Source organism: Centroberyx affinis, unplaced genomic scaffold (genome assembly GCF_046629955.1).
Source record: "Centroberyx affinis isolate AG114_WGS23_722 - 3 ecotype Tasmania unplaced genomic scaffold, CSIRO-AGI_Caff_v1 ptg005696l_1, whole genome shotgun sequence".
Taxonomy (NCBI): Eukaryota; Metazoa; Chordata; class Actinopteri; order Beryciformes; family Berycidae; genus Centroberyx; species Centroberyx affinis.
The window spans coordinates 31,555-49,394 of NW_027282873.1; the positions used below are offsets into that span (position 1 = coordinate 31,555).

At 42.4% G+C, this 17,840-nt stretch overlaps 1 protein-coding gene across 1 annotated transcript in view; it reads left to right on the plus strand.

Moving 5' to 3' along the window:
* Positions 1 to 17,840, plus strand: part of LOC139667679 (sodium/potassium/calcium exchanger 3-like) — a gene marked incomplete at its 5' end in the record, with an annotated part of 44,658 nt that overhangs the window by 13,777 nt on the left and 13,041 nt on the right. Inside the window, one exon of the mRNA XM_071547168.1 lies at positions 15,925 to 16,001. Coding sequence (XP_071403269.1) covers positions 15,925 to 16,001 — 77 coding nt within the window. The remainder of the gene's footprint in view (positions 1 to 15,924; positions 16,002 to 17,840) is intronic.

A 17,840-nucleotide genomic window follows, 5' to 3' on the forward strand; every position in this document is an offset into this window, starting at 1 on the left:
GGGGGGGTTGGGGGGGCTTATGGAGCTCTGCAGACGATAATGGTATAGAGAGGATAGTGCATACAGTGTGGAGAGGGCAGATGTGAAGGAGAGGGCACATGTAATCTTCCTGTTGGTTGGAAGGAGGATTGTTGCCGTTGAATTGATTGAAGTGAGGTAGTGATGGAAAACTGTCAATGAAAGAAGGAGTAACTGCCTGCACACTTGCTCCATGCCACAAAAGTTTAATCGTGACAACATTTCGATCCTACTTGGATCTTCGTCAGGTCAAACTGTTTGAAAAATGGAAACCACACCCATATTTATACATCATGCACATCCCATAGGCTGACAAGCTCTATGATGGCAGGTGGGGTTAACCATCCAAACCGCCCAGGGTGATAAACATCCAAAACATAATTAACAATTCAATAAAGTACGTAGAAAACAGATACACAGAGAAAAAAACAGTAGTACAAAAGCCATACTTCAAAAATATCAAACATACATGTATAAGCATAAACATAATCTCAGATACAACATCCCATATATCAAAATCTACATCACCTACGTTTAAAAATATTGTATTAAGTTAGAGGAAAAGAAGAAATCTTAAATTCATGTAGGAAATTGGGTCTTAATACCCTTCTCTAAAAAGTCAGCTAGATCAAATCACAATAAGGAAAAAATGACAATAAGGAAAAAATGATGTGATGGAAAACTCCCTATAATTTCAGCTGATGTGCCCTTTGGCAAGGCACTTGACTCTAGGTGCACCGATAGTATCTGTAGTATCGAGATCGGCACAGATCCAGCTGCCAAATGTTCATACTCAGAATGCAAATTATGATCCTGATATCCATTCTTTAATGACATGCGTTCGGTCTGGCAGGAGGAGAAATGTCTCCTGCTGTGAAAATGCTGAAATGCTGCTATTTGCGAAGGTCATAGTCATAGCAGCTATTGTTTTTAGAAGAGGAGCCTTGGCTATGCAAGCTAAATTCCATTCTGTTTTATTGGGCCTAACATACCACACTGCTCTTTATCTGTTAACCTTCACAATAAGATGTTTTATCTGTTAACTTATTCTGAATAGGGATGGGATGATATATCGAAATTCAATATATCGCAATACAAAAATGTATCGTGGGTCAGAAAAATGAATCTTGATATCAGCTCCATGTTATTCTGCTGCAGTGATCACAAATGAGAATTCACAAACTCTCCATCCAAATTTTTATTATTTGCACTTTGTAATGACATTTTGAAATTGTTGTTTACATTCTAGCGAGTCGGCGCCATCGCTAGAAGGATTTGTGAACATTTCTGAATATGCTGGTTTTGAGAGTGTCAGTTATTTCTCTGGGTTGAGAAAGTGAATGAGTGACACGCATTTAACCCTCCAGCTGCTCTTCATTTCCAGTAGCTCAAGACTGTGTGTGTGTGTGTGTGTGACTGCTCCGCTGCAAAAGAACAAGTACTTCTGAGTCCATCTACCCCGGGTGAATAAATGGCTGAAACACATGGCATCACACACGCAATTTGGATAGTCAGTCAGGCATTAAGGTGCAAAGGGTCCGACTGTTTCAGGGGTCGGAGGCTACAGATGCCTCGTATTAAAAGCACGGTTACTAAAACAGCCATGTCCTCTTCACCGGCAACACTTTGGCAGCTCCGCTCTTCTTTTCTCGGCCTGTTCTTTCTGCTCTGGGACTGTGGTTTGGCACGCTGTCAGTACCATAACCGTGCATGCGTGTTCACTAGTGACAGCTAGTGAACACACACGCACAGTTCCGTGTGCAGTGCGGTATTGGCTTTGCACGCGTACACACACACACCAAATCACCCTCATCATCACCCATTAATCATCGTTTTTTGTCGTCAGCGCCTTCATTGTCACAATCTTTCTCCCCTGTCTCACTCTAGTCTGCTGCGTCGCTCATATGAGCATTTGGTACTGTATGCACAGTGGTGTCACGCGCACGCACACACACACACACACACACACACACACACACACACGCACGAGTCATCTCCTTTCCCCCAGTGCAGAGCAGCAGCAGAGGGAGGCAGGGGCTCAGCTGTAGCACTGCGTGGAAAAGGAGCTCCATGGCAGCAGCGCATTAACACTGGGAATTATTAACACAGCAACGAGTGACGGACCAAGACAATACCTGCCTGTGTGTGTGTGTGTGTGTGTGTGTGTGTGTGATTTCATTCGCTGTGAGCCCATCAAACCTATTCAGTTCTGAGCAGGATGAGAAAGTCATACCAACGACACTACACTTTATCTTCACTATCTTTTTCCCTATTACCACTCATAGTGTGATTTGGGTGTGTATGGAGCCATTTTGCATGCAAGCCATTGTGTACAAGCATGTATCTAATTAGAGATGTACATTAACCTTACAGTATAAAGCCTATGTGGACTTTTTATTGTCTCTTTATTATCTTTTTTGGGCTTTTTCCCACATTTTTTAGTGTTCCTGTCTCAATTCAAAACAGATTAAATTGATTCAATCGCATTTTGTTCTCACTGATCTACACACAATAACTCAATATACTGTATCTATTATTGTCTTGTTTGCCTGTAATGATGTATGTGTTTGAACAGCAGGTGTTGGAGGAGGTTTTGCATGACAGTCTCCCCGAAACGTAGGTGAAGAGGAGGTATGGTATTTGTTCTAGCAGCAGTAATCCCAGGTTAAGCGATGAGCTATGTATGAAGCGGCTTTTTATGAGTAATGAATCACCCAGTCACCCAAATCAGCTATCAATAAGGTCTCGGTTCATTGGTCAGTCAATCAACCATCAGAGAATTAGTCGGCCAATCGCTAAGCCAGTGAATACATCATTTCCCTCTCTTCTTTCTTCCAGCTACCAGCATCAGCTTTGCCCTTTAGCCATGTTTGTGTATTCATCAACATTATGCTGTATCAGATGTGCAGGAATAGGAAGCTTGTGTCTGCAGATTTTATAGTGCAAACAAATACGGAGCAAAACACATTCATTAACCAGCCCAAAAAGACAACATCAAAAGGATTGTCTTTATTCTCTCTGTCTTTTTCCTCCTCTTTGTTTCCACTGACTGGCTCACCAGCCTTCCCTTTACAAGCATTCCACCTCCGCAAATGTGTTTGTAATTAAGCAGCAGGCTCGGAGTCACGTGCTGTCTCCTCTAAAGCCGAGCAGACAATCGCATGGGTGCAATGTATGGGAATAACTCAGCCCAAGCACATCTCTTCTGAGATGACTTCCCACTCGTGGTCTTCTTTTGTGCCTCCGATTTGAGTTGATTTGCATACATTTCTCAAGCATGCACTTAAAGTAAAGTAAAGGTAACACTATAATAACCAACCTTAATGAACAGTAACTTCTCATTCTTTAACATTAGTTAAGTATTGTTTTATTGTTAACTATGAGATAATTCATTTTGTCTAATTTATTTGATCAATAATTATGGAACAGATTAGTGATGATAACAGTGGCTTCTGATTACGTTAACTATTTATTAACAGTTCGTTATTTGTAGAAAAATGAATTGCTATATTAAGTATTGTTAATGATTAACAAATTATTTTTAAAACATTAACAAACATTTTTTGGGTGGCTATTATAAAGTTGCAAGTGATGTTTATTTGACTTATGGTTAGTAAGTGTCTTTGAAAACATCATTTTGACCCCCATTAAATGGTTAAGAAGTGCTTTTTAAAAGATCAACTGTTTGGGTCCCTAATAATGAAATCAGATTTTTATAATGACATGGATAACTATCCATGAGTACCCATGATTATATTGTCTTGTCTTGTTTAGTGATTGTCATCACTAATATTGAATTTTAGTGTTACATATTCAAATCCAATATATCCAGTATAGCTAACTTGGTGACCCTACTTAGTGAAATGCCCCCAGGACTTTTTCTTGTTCTTGTTTACGAACATAAAATCTATTTGTTTACATCCACAAATTCTATTGACCCTTTAAATTTTTCCCTTTTTTTTTCTGCTTCTGCTTTTGAGCTGTAAACATGGTTACATGGCTACTATACAGTAAATAGCATTAATCCTGTACTTCACTTCAACATCAGAGCAGGAAACCGTTGCACTTCTGACCACACCTCCGTCAGTGATGTCACGGCAGGTATTTCGCCTTCGGTGACGTGAAATGCTTCCCGATCAGAAAATTGTTACCCCCCCCCCCAAGCAGAGATGGGTGATCCGTTACCTCTGCCCCCCCGCCCCCCACCCCTGCGCTCTTGTTCCCCACGTCTTCTTCATCTTTCCAAACCGCGTACCAGACGGCGGCCGGCTGGGAAACCAGTGTGTTTACGCACTTTGTTACCAAAGTAACAAAGATGAAAGTTTCTCTTCGTCTGAGCGGACGCCCAGAGGCTTTTCCAGTCGCCGAGGCTTCTGTCTGACCTTTTCCTTCCTCGTGGCTCGGTCTTCTTCCTGCTTGCAGATAATAAAACATTAAAACAAACGGCGTGCTTAACTGAGTATAGCACACCGGCATAAATCACCCGAGCCCGGGGGGGGGGGGGGGGAACGGCGGCACGCTACACTGCAATACAGACTAAACAAATCAAATCACGCTTCGGAGGAACTTCCCGCTTTCTATTTATTTAGTCCGAATGATAAGATTTACTCGGCTGATTTATGGTCTCCATACAGCAGAGGATCACTTTGTGGCAAGGCACCTGCTAGGTCTCTGCTCCTCTCCTATGTCCCAGGTCAACACAGGTCACACTCTGATTTCTTGCTGCCCACGTTTGCTGGCTCACTGATTAAATGCCAGTATTACCATGTAACCTTTAGCTGGGAACTAGCACACGTATGCACACACACACACACACACACACACATACGTGCACGCCACACACACAACCAGCCAGCCAGTTTTTCTGTCCTTCCCTGACAAAATGCAGCTCCTGTCGTCATCCGTTTCCCCCTCAGATCGATACGCATACAGGGCCTGCACACACTTCCACACAGAGAGAATCACTCTCTCTCTCTCTCTCTCTCTCTCTCTCTCTCTCTCTCTACCTCTCTCTCTCTACCTCTCTGGCGTTTCATCTCTTTGAAATCCCCCCACCTCTCTCCTTCTCAGATTCACACACACTCCGCCTGTTGAGCCGCCGTTGACCCCGTCTTCCCGCACCATGTGATTTATACACCCCCCTATCTCTCTCTCTCTCTCTCTCTCTCTCTCTCGTGCTTTTCATCCTCCCGATATCCCTCCGCCCCGGCGCTCCGAGTCGGAAATAGACGCGTTTCCATGAACGTGACGTCTCCCCCGGGTGGGAGGGAACAGCTCCTTGGAGACGGGAACGCCGGAGCTTTTTTTTTTTTTTTTTTCTGACGCAGAGAGAGAGAGAGAGAGAGAGAGAGAGGAAGCCTATTCCTGGCGGGCACTCGTTAAAAGCCTGTCGCCGTGGTGAACTTGTCGTTACGGTGGAGGAGGGTGATTGATTGAGGGACGAGTCCCACGGGGGGGCGCAGAGAAACCATAACCACGTCTCCATCTAATAGGGTTATCTGCTGGGTTTTCACTGGCAAGGGATGGGAAGAGTGAAAGTGCAGTTAGGCCGGTTGGAGAGAGTAGGGTTAGGGTAGTGGTTCTCAACCTTTTTCATATCAAGGACCCCTAATTTAGTCCACATTAGGGCCACGGACCCCCATTTGATGAGATCTGAGAATATTTTTATTGTCAGATATGATTTTGTCCAGAATTCCATGACTATCTGTACTGTAGGTAGAGAGATAACAGTGAAACTCTGATCAAAACAGTCGTTCTAAAATGACAAAATAATGAAGTTTAACAATTCAATCAATTTGCTGGGGACCGCCTGGAATGCCCTCAAGGACCCCTCGTGGTCCCCGGACCCCACGTTGAGAACCACTGGGTTAGGGGTATGAACGGCTGGTGCTTCTTTTTGCTCGTTTTGTTGGGCCTTTTTTTTTTTTTTTACCCTCTGTGAAAGTGAAAACTGGGAGAAAATCCTCATCAAATTAGTCCAATCCAATCACTTTATGGATGAGTGAGAGCGGAATCACAGATCAGTTATTTCTCTGAAGATAGACACATTGCGTTGCAACTAACAAGCAGGGCAGCGCAGGAGGTGAGTTGCCCAGCTACGGTAGCTCAAGGGTGGGCTAGCTCGAACCCTCCCACCCCCCCCCCCCCCCCCCCCGCCCCCCTCGCCGAGCCACCTCTGGTGCTAATTGTGGCCCGAGGCTCCAGACGCTCAAAGTAACAGTTTATAGAGGAATAGGCGGCTCAACCTGTACGGCTCGATCCTTTTTTTTTTTTTTTTTTTTCTTCCACCGTCTCTTCTCCGGTCCTTCCCGTTTTTCATTTTGCCTCTCCTTCACTCATTACCCTGTAAACGAAAATCATTCCTTTTAGTTCCCACAGATCTGTTTTCCTTATTTTTTTTTTTTTCTTTTTTCTTTTTTTTACATCTGCACGATTTCTGGTGCGGGCCGATATGCACACGGGTCTACTTTGCGTTTACTCACGATTGATGTTTATTTTTTTTGGGGGGGGGTGATTTTTGAGTGATTTACGGGAAAATGTTGTAAATAAGGAGCGAAACTCTCTTCGTGCTTCCAACTCGTTTTCTCTAATTTCTACACTTTTTTATGCAGACGAATGTCCGACGTGTTAGGTAATACCACCCACTTGCTTTTAAGCACTTGTGGCAGAAAATAAATGCAACCACATGCTGCCGTTTGCGTGTGTGTGTGTGTGTGTATGTGTGTGTGTGTGTACTTGCATGTGTTTGTATGCATTACACTGTTAACCACTAGCAGGCACAGGGCCACAGGGTCGAACATTTTAAACTTACATCATATTTCGCCCTCGTACCCGGTGCCGTGTAAATAGCGTGCTAACTGTTCCCCTCTTAAGCGGCTGAAGTCTAAAAGAGACTAAATGCATGAAGTATAGACAGTTTGCATTAGACACTGAACCTGAATGACACTGTCAGAATGGCACTTTGTCAGGGGCCTGAGCCTCGGCACTGCGCTTACTTTGGGACGCATTAAACTGCCATGTTTAGGATTAGGGCAGCCACCGCAAGGCTGACATGCTCTCTGTGTGTGTGTGTGTGTGTGTGTGTGTGTGTGTGTGTGTGAGAGAGAAAGAGAGAGAGAGCGAGAGAGCAACTGAACACTCATGAGTATGCAGACACAAAAGCATAATCAGAAATACCCACAATTGTTACTGCAATGTCCGATATGCCCTTACTGGCTTTTGAATGAACGGCTACATGTTCTACATTTTGGAACTGTTATACATTATTAGAGATATTGGTGATTATGTATTTGTTGTGTACATGTTTTAAGATAAGATGAAACTTTAATGATCCGCATGGGGAATATTGGGCTGCCGCAGCAGCAAGCGTGTTGGCATAAAGCAGGAAAATAATACAGCAAAAACATAAAAATAGGATCTAAATAGCGGGGCTTATGTAAACATATGCAGGCAGCAGTTCAGCAGATGTTAATTAGACTGTGAGTGGGAAGTATAGGAAAGAGTATAGATTACTTACATATGGATTGACATAAAGTTGCTAATTACAGATGTTACTTATAGTATAGATTGATTTCAAACCAGATAATTTATCATCTTAACGTTTGAAGTATAAACTATTGGTTTTTGAAAACATATATTATGTATATCAGTCATATTTATTCTATTAAACAATTACCCAAGCAACTGTCAGGCAGTTTTAGGGGAAAGTTCCAGCATTATGCTCTGTATTCACAATTCCAGAAAATTATAAGTGGATAATAAATTCCTCTCATATGGCCAGCATAGATATCACAGATGTTACATTGAATGACAAGACACCATTATGTCAGTCTATTGGTTTTTTATTGAAGAATGATTGGGTTAGAGAGAGATGACATGCAATAAAGGTCCTGGCCTGGATTCTAACCCAGGACATTCTGGTTATATGGTATGCGCCTTAGACCACCAAGCTACCAATAATTTTCATATTTTAACTCCAATTGAAAAATGACATGCTCCTCTATGGTTTGAGAAAATTGGGTTTATGAAACCTTTTCCAAACCAATTAGATAATCTCAAAAGGGTTAGGCAGTTTTTCGTATAGTGCCTGAAAAGTTGGCATTTTAGAGATGTGAGGTTTTTACCCGACAACAGCTGTTGTTTCTCCCTCTATATATGCCTGTGTTTCTCTCTCTCTCTCTCTCTCTCTCTCTCTCCATCACAATAACAGATGCTAAACCTTGCTTTGTCATTGATGTAGGAAAAGCCATCTGTCATCTGCATAAAGCGGCGTCTTTTCTGCTGCTCTTAAAACACGGGGGCCTCCTGAGATCCCTTTAATGATGTATAGGATTTGGAGGATTCTCTCTCTCTCTCTCTCTCTCTCTCTCTCTCTCTATCGGAGCCACAGAGGACTTATGTAATGGTTGTGGTCTTACGTAAGCGAGAGAGAGAGGCGGGGGAGGGGGGGAAGGGGGCTTGGGGTCTGTTGTTTCTCTGCCCCTGGAGTGACAAGCTGCCCGTCACCGCTCGGGTCAATCCACACTGATCTCACACAGATTTAAAAAAAAAAAAAAAAGAAGTGAAACAAGTCAGGGATTTGAGAACTGACAGTGTGTGTGTGTGTGTGTGTGTGTGTGTGTGTGCATGTTTCCCCCACCCCAACCACTGAACAGGTGAGGCAAGCCTAAAAAGAAATAATTTTTGTTGGTCTGAATGGAGAGATTTAGTGTCAAAGGGTCTAGTGTTAGACGTAGGTAAGACATTTTAATACTACACTTCAATATTGTTGTGACAATATTGAATTTTTTGTAAATGGTTGATACTTTCCACCATGTGTTAAGCAGGCTGAAATCCCAATGTCACTTCTAGAGGGCATAAACCCAAAAATAAAACGTAACCAACATATCAAACCCCTGTGTAAAATTTTGCTTGATGTTTTTCTCAATATTAAACTTAGTAGGCTATTGTATCAAAAAGTCAAATTTTGAAATTTTAAAATGGTCCATTTGCTGGTTCAGTGGCTTTTCTATCTGGGCCAGAAAAAGCTATATAGAGTATGGAGGCTGCATATCTGTGTATTGTAATTGCTCTACACACTACTGTGTGAGAAAGTGGTAAATGAATTGATTAGAGGGAAAATATACTGTTTTTTCTCTTATAGTTGCAGGAGGAGAAAAGGAAGTCCAATTACTGCTGCTCTGCTCTTTTGTAGCTGCTTCATTATTTCAGGAAAATTGTCAAAAGCGTAATAGTTATGTGCAGAAACCTTGTAAATGTAATACTAGAGTTTTGTTTTTCTTACTTACTGAATGTTCACACGGTCTGACATGTGTTGAGTGAGTTTCATGACCCCTTAGGAACATGAAACCTGTTAAAAGCCTATCATATACTGTCATTTCATACATACTGGTCATGGAATTTGATACATTCTCTGTAGTCAGGGAATATCAGGGAATTCTACAAATGGGTCACTTCACAGAATGTATTTTCCAACTTGCTTCACATAATGCATTAGATGGTTTTCAGCCCGAGCGGAGTGGAAACCAGGCCGCTCGCCCCTTTAGAAAAACAACATTAACAAACCAGGAAGGAAGAGCATCTTTAGGTCGTGGAAGCGCTCTGACATGGAAAATCATCAGGAAGTCTTAGTGGAGAATTTTGCATCAGGGCCGCGGTGTGACCCCCTCATGTGAAATTTCATTATCTGAAAGGCCGGGTTAGGATGACACATTAAGAAGTCGTAGGTTATTAAAAGGTGAGAAATTTGTAAAGGGGAGAAAAGGGAACGAACAATCACACACACACACACACACACATGAGCAGGGAAAAAAGCTGATTGGGTGAGATAGTGTGATTAACCCCCTCTTCCATTCACACGTTCAATTAGATGTTCTTAAGCGTTCACACTCCCTGCAGCAGTTGGAGTATTCAGCCAAGGAAACTGATGTGAGGAGGGAATGGCGAAGTCCAAGACTGCTAATGTCTAATAAACTAAAGTGGTGTTTAGCTCCATAACATGACCAAGCTGTTCACCTGCATTATATAACTGTATTCAGGTGAAGAGTTTCATTCAAAACGAATACAAACTGATTGAAAGCATAACATTAAAATGAATGATGGTTCTTTTTTTTTAAAGGATAGCAGGTAAATGGCAACACTTCTACTTCTTCTTCATACTTGATACTGTATGTGAACAATTTGTTTTCCCTGACATCACATGACAGCTTTTACTTCAGATGTGAACATTTCAACTGACACATGACAATATTTGTTTCGCATGTGAGAACTAGGGCTGCAACTAACGATTATTTTCTTTGTCGATTAATCTGTCGATTAATTTCTCGATTAATCGATTAGTTGTTTGGTCTATAAAATGTCAGAAAATGGTGAAAAATGTGGATCAGTGTTTCCCAAAGCCCAAGATGACGTCCTCAAATGTCTTGTTTTGTCCACAACCCAAAGATATTCAGTTTACTGTCATAGAGGAGGAAAGAAACCAGAAAATATTCACATTTAAGAAGCTGGAATCTTCTTAAATTTTGACTTATTTTTCTTAAAAAATGACTCAAGCCGATTAATCGATTATCAAAATAGTTGGCGATTAATTTAATAGTTGACAACTAATCGATTAATCGATTAATCGTTGCAGCTCTAGTGAGAACATAATTTCACATGCAAAGAGACAATTCACAGGTGCACATGTGAATACCAAAATGGGACCAAAAAGCACATGTGCCTTGAATTCACATGTGGGTTTTCACATGTGACTTTTTAATAAGGGCAGACCCTCTATATTTTAGAGATATTGTCTGATTTTTTTCTTTAAACTTAAATTAAAAATTCCTCTCAACTGAAAGATGTTTTGTTATTCATTCATTTTGGAATATGGACACTACAGTCCCTCTTATGCTTTCCAATAAATCCAAACGGCACCCTGCCTCTTTCCCAACGTTCAGCGGAGGCCACCAAGGAATCAACCCCTCTAACACCACCTAACAGCAGTCTGTCCATCCCTCCTTTCCCCTCCTCTGTCCCCTTCATCCTACGCAGCGTAAACACAGCGGATCAGGCCCTTTAAACTAGCCGCAGACTGCACTTAGCCCGGCAGAATACCAGCTAATGCAGATTATATACTTTTCCAGAAACGGCTTTAATGCAGCGGCTACTGTAAATCATATTGATATTTTTTTTTTTTTACCGGACAGAAAGGAAGAATGGAGGGAACTAAATCCAGAGATTATACAACGCTTTTGTCTCGCTCGCTGTTTGACATCCATCTTTTCACAGAATATTTAACGAGATTAGTGACATCATCGCCGCAGCTGATCCGCCCGGCTGCCGCAACACTAGAGTTAGTATAATCCTAAATCTGGATGGATTGCTGCTGGTCATACATCACTGTGCTTCTTTTTGACATGAGGTGGGTCACGTTTTGACATTTACATTTTGAGCATTTAGCTCGAGCTCTTACCCAGGGTGACTTAAAAAAAAAAAAAAAAAAAAACGGTAGAGTAAGCCTCAAATCCTGTATGACACACATGATACGTACACACAGGAGGTCAAAGGTCAAAGAATCCATCCGTTTCATACAGGAAAGAGGCATTCAACCGCCTTCACTGACAAAATGAATTTTATCCCGTCTATTCCATGTGAAAGACACCTGTGGGATTTATTTGGAAAGACACACGATGTTTTTTCAACTCGGGGGGGTTAAAATCCCTCACGAAAAAAACAAACACTTTATATCGATCGATCGCGATGTCATCATGTCTGGCTTCGCGTCACGTCTCGGGTTCCCGAACCGCTCTCTGTTTCGCCATGTATGGAAAAAAGCAGATAAGATAGATTTGCTGTTTTTGGAAACATGAACTTGGCTCCTCTAGCAGGATTACACGCCCTTGTGTGTGTGTGTGTGTGTGTGTGTGTGTGAATAGTTGATATTTCGTGGCATCGTGCTTGTCCTTCCCTCAGGAGCCATCTGTCTCGGTGCCAGGTTGAGGTGAAAGGAGAGAGAGGAAAGCTTTGTGGTGATGGCCCTTCACGCACGCACACACACACACACACACACACACAGACACACATGTCTGGTAGAAATAGAGTTGGCCTATGCTCATGCATGCATTGGCCAGGTCCAGCGAGCCTCTAATCTGTGAATTGAAAAACACAAAGACTCCTCATAGACGGTCCAAAAAGGGGCAGTCACGCTACGCATCCAGCCAAAAGGGCTGGGGCCGTTGTTGTTGTTGTTATTTTGGGGCTGTGTAATTGGTCGAAGCGGTGTCTCATCAGTATGTATAGAGGCCTGTGTGTGTGCGCGTGTGTGTGTGTGTGTGTGAGCTTGTGCTTGTTAGCGTCTGTTGGCGTATTTGTGTGTGCGTACAGTATGTGTCAGTTAGGAGATAATGACAGAGAGAGTTAATTGTTTTCTTCGTAGCTATGAATGTTCCATAGTTGGCAGTATGCTTTGGGGCACTCTGTGTTTTGTAAGTGTGTGTGTGTGTGTGTGTGTGTTGCACTACTATTGGCACAGACTGCCCTGGCTGTGATGGCTCAGTGGGAAACACATTCCACTGCTGGAAATGGCTTGGCAACTGACTCGAAACTGTTTACTGACTGATTTTTACTAACCGATCCCTTACTGTACTAGACCGTGTGGAAAAGCACTGCTTGCTAACTGATTTACTGTACTCCACATTTTACGTTTTAGGTGTAAAATAGTGACTCACCATGAGTGCAACAGTAGAATAAGCTTCAATTTCTAGATCACAAAAAATGAAAAGCGACCAAAAATGAAAAGGTCAAAGGTCAGGGTATTGGTGGCTGGGATGTAGTGGAGGGTAAACCCGCCTAAACTCATGTTACCCATCTTTTTATTTGTGGAATAGAAAAAGAAACACCTTTGTAGCCTGATCTTCATGACAGAAATTCATAGTATACATCATAGCAAGTAGCATCAAACGGATGGAAGCTATGTGAGGACAGAGTCTTTGAAGTGGGAAAAAAAAAAGGGCAGAAATTAATGTTTTTCTGAAAATATACACACCTATCTCGTTATTTACCTCTACATCGGCGCTCGGCTCCCTCGCGATATTCCCGTGACCATAGAAGGACCGTGGAAGAGCGATAAAGAAGGAAAGGAAAATAAAACAGAAGAAAGGGGAGAGATAGAGGGGGATCGGGGGGGGCGTTTTTGACCGAGAGAGAGAAACAGGGAGAGAGAGCGTTTATAGTGTTTTATAACAAGTTTGACTCGCTCACCTGTAGCCAACCTCAACACCACACTCCTCTTTTCTCTCTTTCTCTCCTTTATCTTTTCGGCTCCCTCCATTATTTCTCCCCAGTTCCTCACTGCTGACTCCACATCACGTCCGGGTTCTTCATTTTGTCCCTTTTCTCTTTTTTTTTTCCCCCTCCCGCTCTCATCTCTCCCTTCCTCTCTACCTCTTCCCTATCCCCCCCCCCCCCTTTCCTCTCTCTCTCTCTCTCTCTCTCTCTCTCCCTCCCTCTCTCTCTCTCCTGTCAGTTCCTATGAGCGGACAGGGGTTGTGTTGTGTTTGGGCCACGCAGGGCAGGCTGAAGCTGAAGCCGCCTGACTCACAAGCTCTCGGCTGTTGAGGGAGAGAATGTCACTGCACATTGTGTTGCCTTCACGTTACACAAGCACACACACACACACACACACACACACACACACACACACACACACACACACACACACGCAGCACGAACACACACACGCATGCACAGAAAGGAAACAATGCACATACATCGGAGAAAATACACTTGCACACATGGAGTACAGATTCTGCAAGTGCATGGCAGAATCACACACATGGCACACACACACACACACACACACACACACACACACACACAGAGCAAAGCAAAATCCCAAACACACATGCACACTCACACTGGGCCAAGGCTATTTTTAGCCTTGCCACTCATACGAAGACTCATATGCAACAGGGAACGCACGTGACGGTTGTGAATTAATATGCGGCATATTTTGGCATGTTGTGATTCGCTGCTGCTGCTGGACAGCTGACGGATTCATGTTGTCACCTCTGCTGGGTCCAGGATGGAGAGACAGAGCGATATGTGAGAACGTAATCCGAAGCCAACCCGCGGGAAATAGCCCCAAAACGCAAGGGTTTCTGGGTAGAAGGAGGCGGATGTTGACGTCTGATCAGTCGGCGGTTCCTCAAACCGTACTCAGCTGTTTCTTCACGTGTTCTTAGATGAAACACCAGAGAAGGGAAACTGCAGCAAAGAGCACAGACAAAGTGCATCATGTGTAACTGAAGTTTCAGAGACTGGAATCAAAATTTTGTCTTGACTCCTCCCACCGCCAAAACCTTTAACCTGGAAGGACGACGGGTCACCAAAAGCTCTGTCCAATAAACGAGCCGCTTGTGAGTCCATGTGACTTTTGTTTACAAGCTCGGGTTCGCTTGTAATTGGGAGGCATGAACCTAAACAAACCAAATACAAAAACGCAACAAACTAAACTTCATTATGGTTCAGACTAGGGCTGGGCGATATGGACCAAAAATCATATCTCGGTATTTTTAGGCTGAATGGCGATACACAATATATATCTCTGTATTTTCTACAAAGTGGGCTAAATGTTCAGTTGTAAGTAGGGCTGGACAAAATTCAATATCACAATATTTTTGACCAAATACCTCGATATCGATATTGCGACAATATTGTAGGGATGACTATTGGTGCTTTCACAAAATATTTACACAATGAGATTTTTGATAAATAATCATCAGTAATGTGGATATAATGACTAAGTGGGTAAAGGCAAATAATAGAACAGCTAGAACAGTCTGGTGAGTTCAGAAAATGACATCACTTCACTGTAATGCAGCCTTTAGAACCAGGAAAAGACACTTATGCCATATCACGATATTACGATATCCAAAATCTGAGACGATATCTAGTCTCATATCACGATATCGATATAATATTGATATATTGCCCAGCCCTAGTTCAGACCAATGCAGAGAAACTGTAGTTGCAGCACCACTCCAGAAAGTCTGTATGGAAATGTACGGAAAATCAAACCGATAATTTCCACGTCTTGAAAAGTTTGGGAATTGCACAGAAAGTCTGGAAAAGTAAAGGGAGAAAGCTGTTTTCAGTCCTGATAGATATGACTACCATAAACTCTCTCTGTTATTTGACATATTGTGGCATTAGTCGTGAAGTATAATCGTCTGCAGAGCGTAATGACTGAGTTATCAGTCACACTGCCAAGCCACTATCAGAGCACATCATATTGAACAGCAGCCAAAGATCTTATAATCCAGTCAAGAAATGAAATTTGAAAACGGGAAACACTGTAGTATGTCCTTCTTTTTCTTTTTCTTTCACCTCAACAGCCACCCGCAGTGTTTATCCATCATCAGCAGTTAGAGATTTCTGTCTGACTTTTAATTGAAAACTGCTAACGGGCGAAATGAGTTGTGGAAAAAAGGTTAAGACAGATCACAGAGAACGTTACCTTGGCCGCCCCGCTTTTCATTCATGTATGATTTTCAGTCCCAACAAACGAGACGCGACACATGTTCTCTCCCTCCGTCTGTTTATCTTTGAATCTCCCCACACACACACACACACACACACACACACAGGGCTATTTTAAATCCATTTCAGTTCCCTTGTTAATTATGCATTTTCTTGCTCTTGTACCTTACATGTCCCTATTGAGTTTTTATATCGCTTTATTTCAGTGTCCAATTGACTTGTATCTTGTCTTCTCGATTTTTTTTTTTTTGTTACCTTTGGGGTGAGATGTTTTCTATGGGCCCCTTGGGGTTTCTTCCTCCGCAGAGTTAATATTTCATTTTTTCCTCCTTTCAGTGTTTCAGCCTGTTCGATTTCTGTGTTTTTTTTTTTTTTCTTTCTCGGCAGCGATCCACGAGTTCCCCAGGGATTACTTCACCTACCAGGAGCGCGTCGACGGAGCGGTGGGCCTGCACGTCCTGTGTGTGAGTGTCACCCCATATACACACATTAAAGTGCAGGATGTGAGCGTCTGATACTTGCCAAAATTGCTGTTAGTTTCTCCGGGAGCGTAGGTTCAGATGAATCATGCATTAGGACGACGGAGGGAACCTGCACTCTGATTTGCTGGGGCATAAAAAAAAAAAAAGGCTAAAAAGAAAAAGAAAAAGGGAAATCAAGGAGCTGAGATGGCGAAAAGAGTTGTTTAATAAGACATGGTGCAAAGAAAAAAGGGCTTAAAAAGTGCAAAATGGGGAAGAATAACTGCAGCGGACGGAAGGAACAAGTAAGGACTTTCCATTGACTACATTCATTCCCTAACATCTAATACTAAGCCTAACTAAACTAACCCTAATCCTAACCTAATCTTCTAATACTAATCTTAACCCTAAACCCAAATCCTGTCCTCAGAGGTGGGGACTCGAGTCACATGACTTGGACTCAGTTTTAAATGCTTGAGAATTGACTTGATGCATGAAGAGAAGACTTGAGACTTGACTTGACTTGGGTTCTGGTGACTTGGGACTTGACTTGAAAAGGTTTCTAAAGTCTCGACAAAAAATGTGTTGAGACGAGATTTTTGTGTAAATGACTTGAAAGTGATGAGATTTGTTCCAGCAGACGACTGAATTTAAATTCTGTTTTCTGAATTTGTATGGAACGATTGAATTTATTGAAGTTGAAACCGATTCTAGAAATCAAACTCATGATGCTCTTACCAAGTTTTTAGCCTATTAAAACCATATTGCATTGAAAAGTCCTAGATATTTAGTTTTCTTTAAGATATTAAATTGATACTGGACTCTTGATTTGTTCTGACTTGTCTTGCTGTTCTACATTTAGACTTGAGACTTGACATTAATGACATGGACTTGACTTGGACTTGACATGGTGATCTACATTTAGACTTGGGACTTGACTCGGTCACCTGTCCTCCCTCTGAAGGTCTAAAACTCAAACTGGTCCTCACAAGGATAGAAGTACAAGAACACACAAACACACACACACACACACACACACACTAAACAAACGAAAACGTGGACACCCTATGACCCGACTGCCAGTGTGTTAATGGGGAAGTGTTTGGCAGATGTTGAGCAGAGGCTTATGTGTGATATGAGGACACGCTGCCTGGCTGCCCAAAGATTTAGACACCAAACCTGCTTATGTACATGCTCTACATGCCAAAACGAGGAGGAAAATAATTGCATGCCATTTCCCTAACCTATAAATATATTCACGTTTGTGGACGTGCCTGGCCTGCTTATGGATATGACTTGTAATCAGACGAAAGAAGGGCCTGTGTCTCTCTTGTAAATGTTCATATTGAAGTAACTCAACATATCGTAGTAAAATCTTTAACAGTTTGAATGAAATCCTAATAATGGGCCAATGTACTTTGCTTGATGGCATGTAATTATTAACAAATCAAAGGATTTGAAAACGCCGTCAATCAAAAATCTGTATCACTCTTGATTGCCTGTCAGTGCTGCAACTTGAGCCTGCATCGCTTCAATAGAAAGTGTGTCTCTGCACACAAGTCTGACCTGCATATGTTTCTTTGTGAAAGAGACACTAACTTGCCACTTAACCGCTCTCCCAAATGGACGAGGCGCTTTGCCCGCAAGCTGCAGTTTGAGTGAATATTGGCTGCAGACCTAAAAATATGACCCTGTGGTTTTGGAGCAGCCAGAGATTCCCTCCCTCAGCATCAGTCACGCTGTATTCCTCAGGTCAATCCTTTGCAGTCGGTCTGACAGGCATGCTAAGATAAGTCTGAAGCCTACAATGTAAAAAGGAATACCAGCTTAAAACCCAAAGCA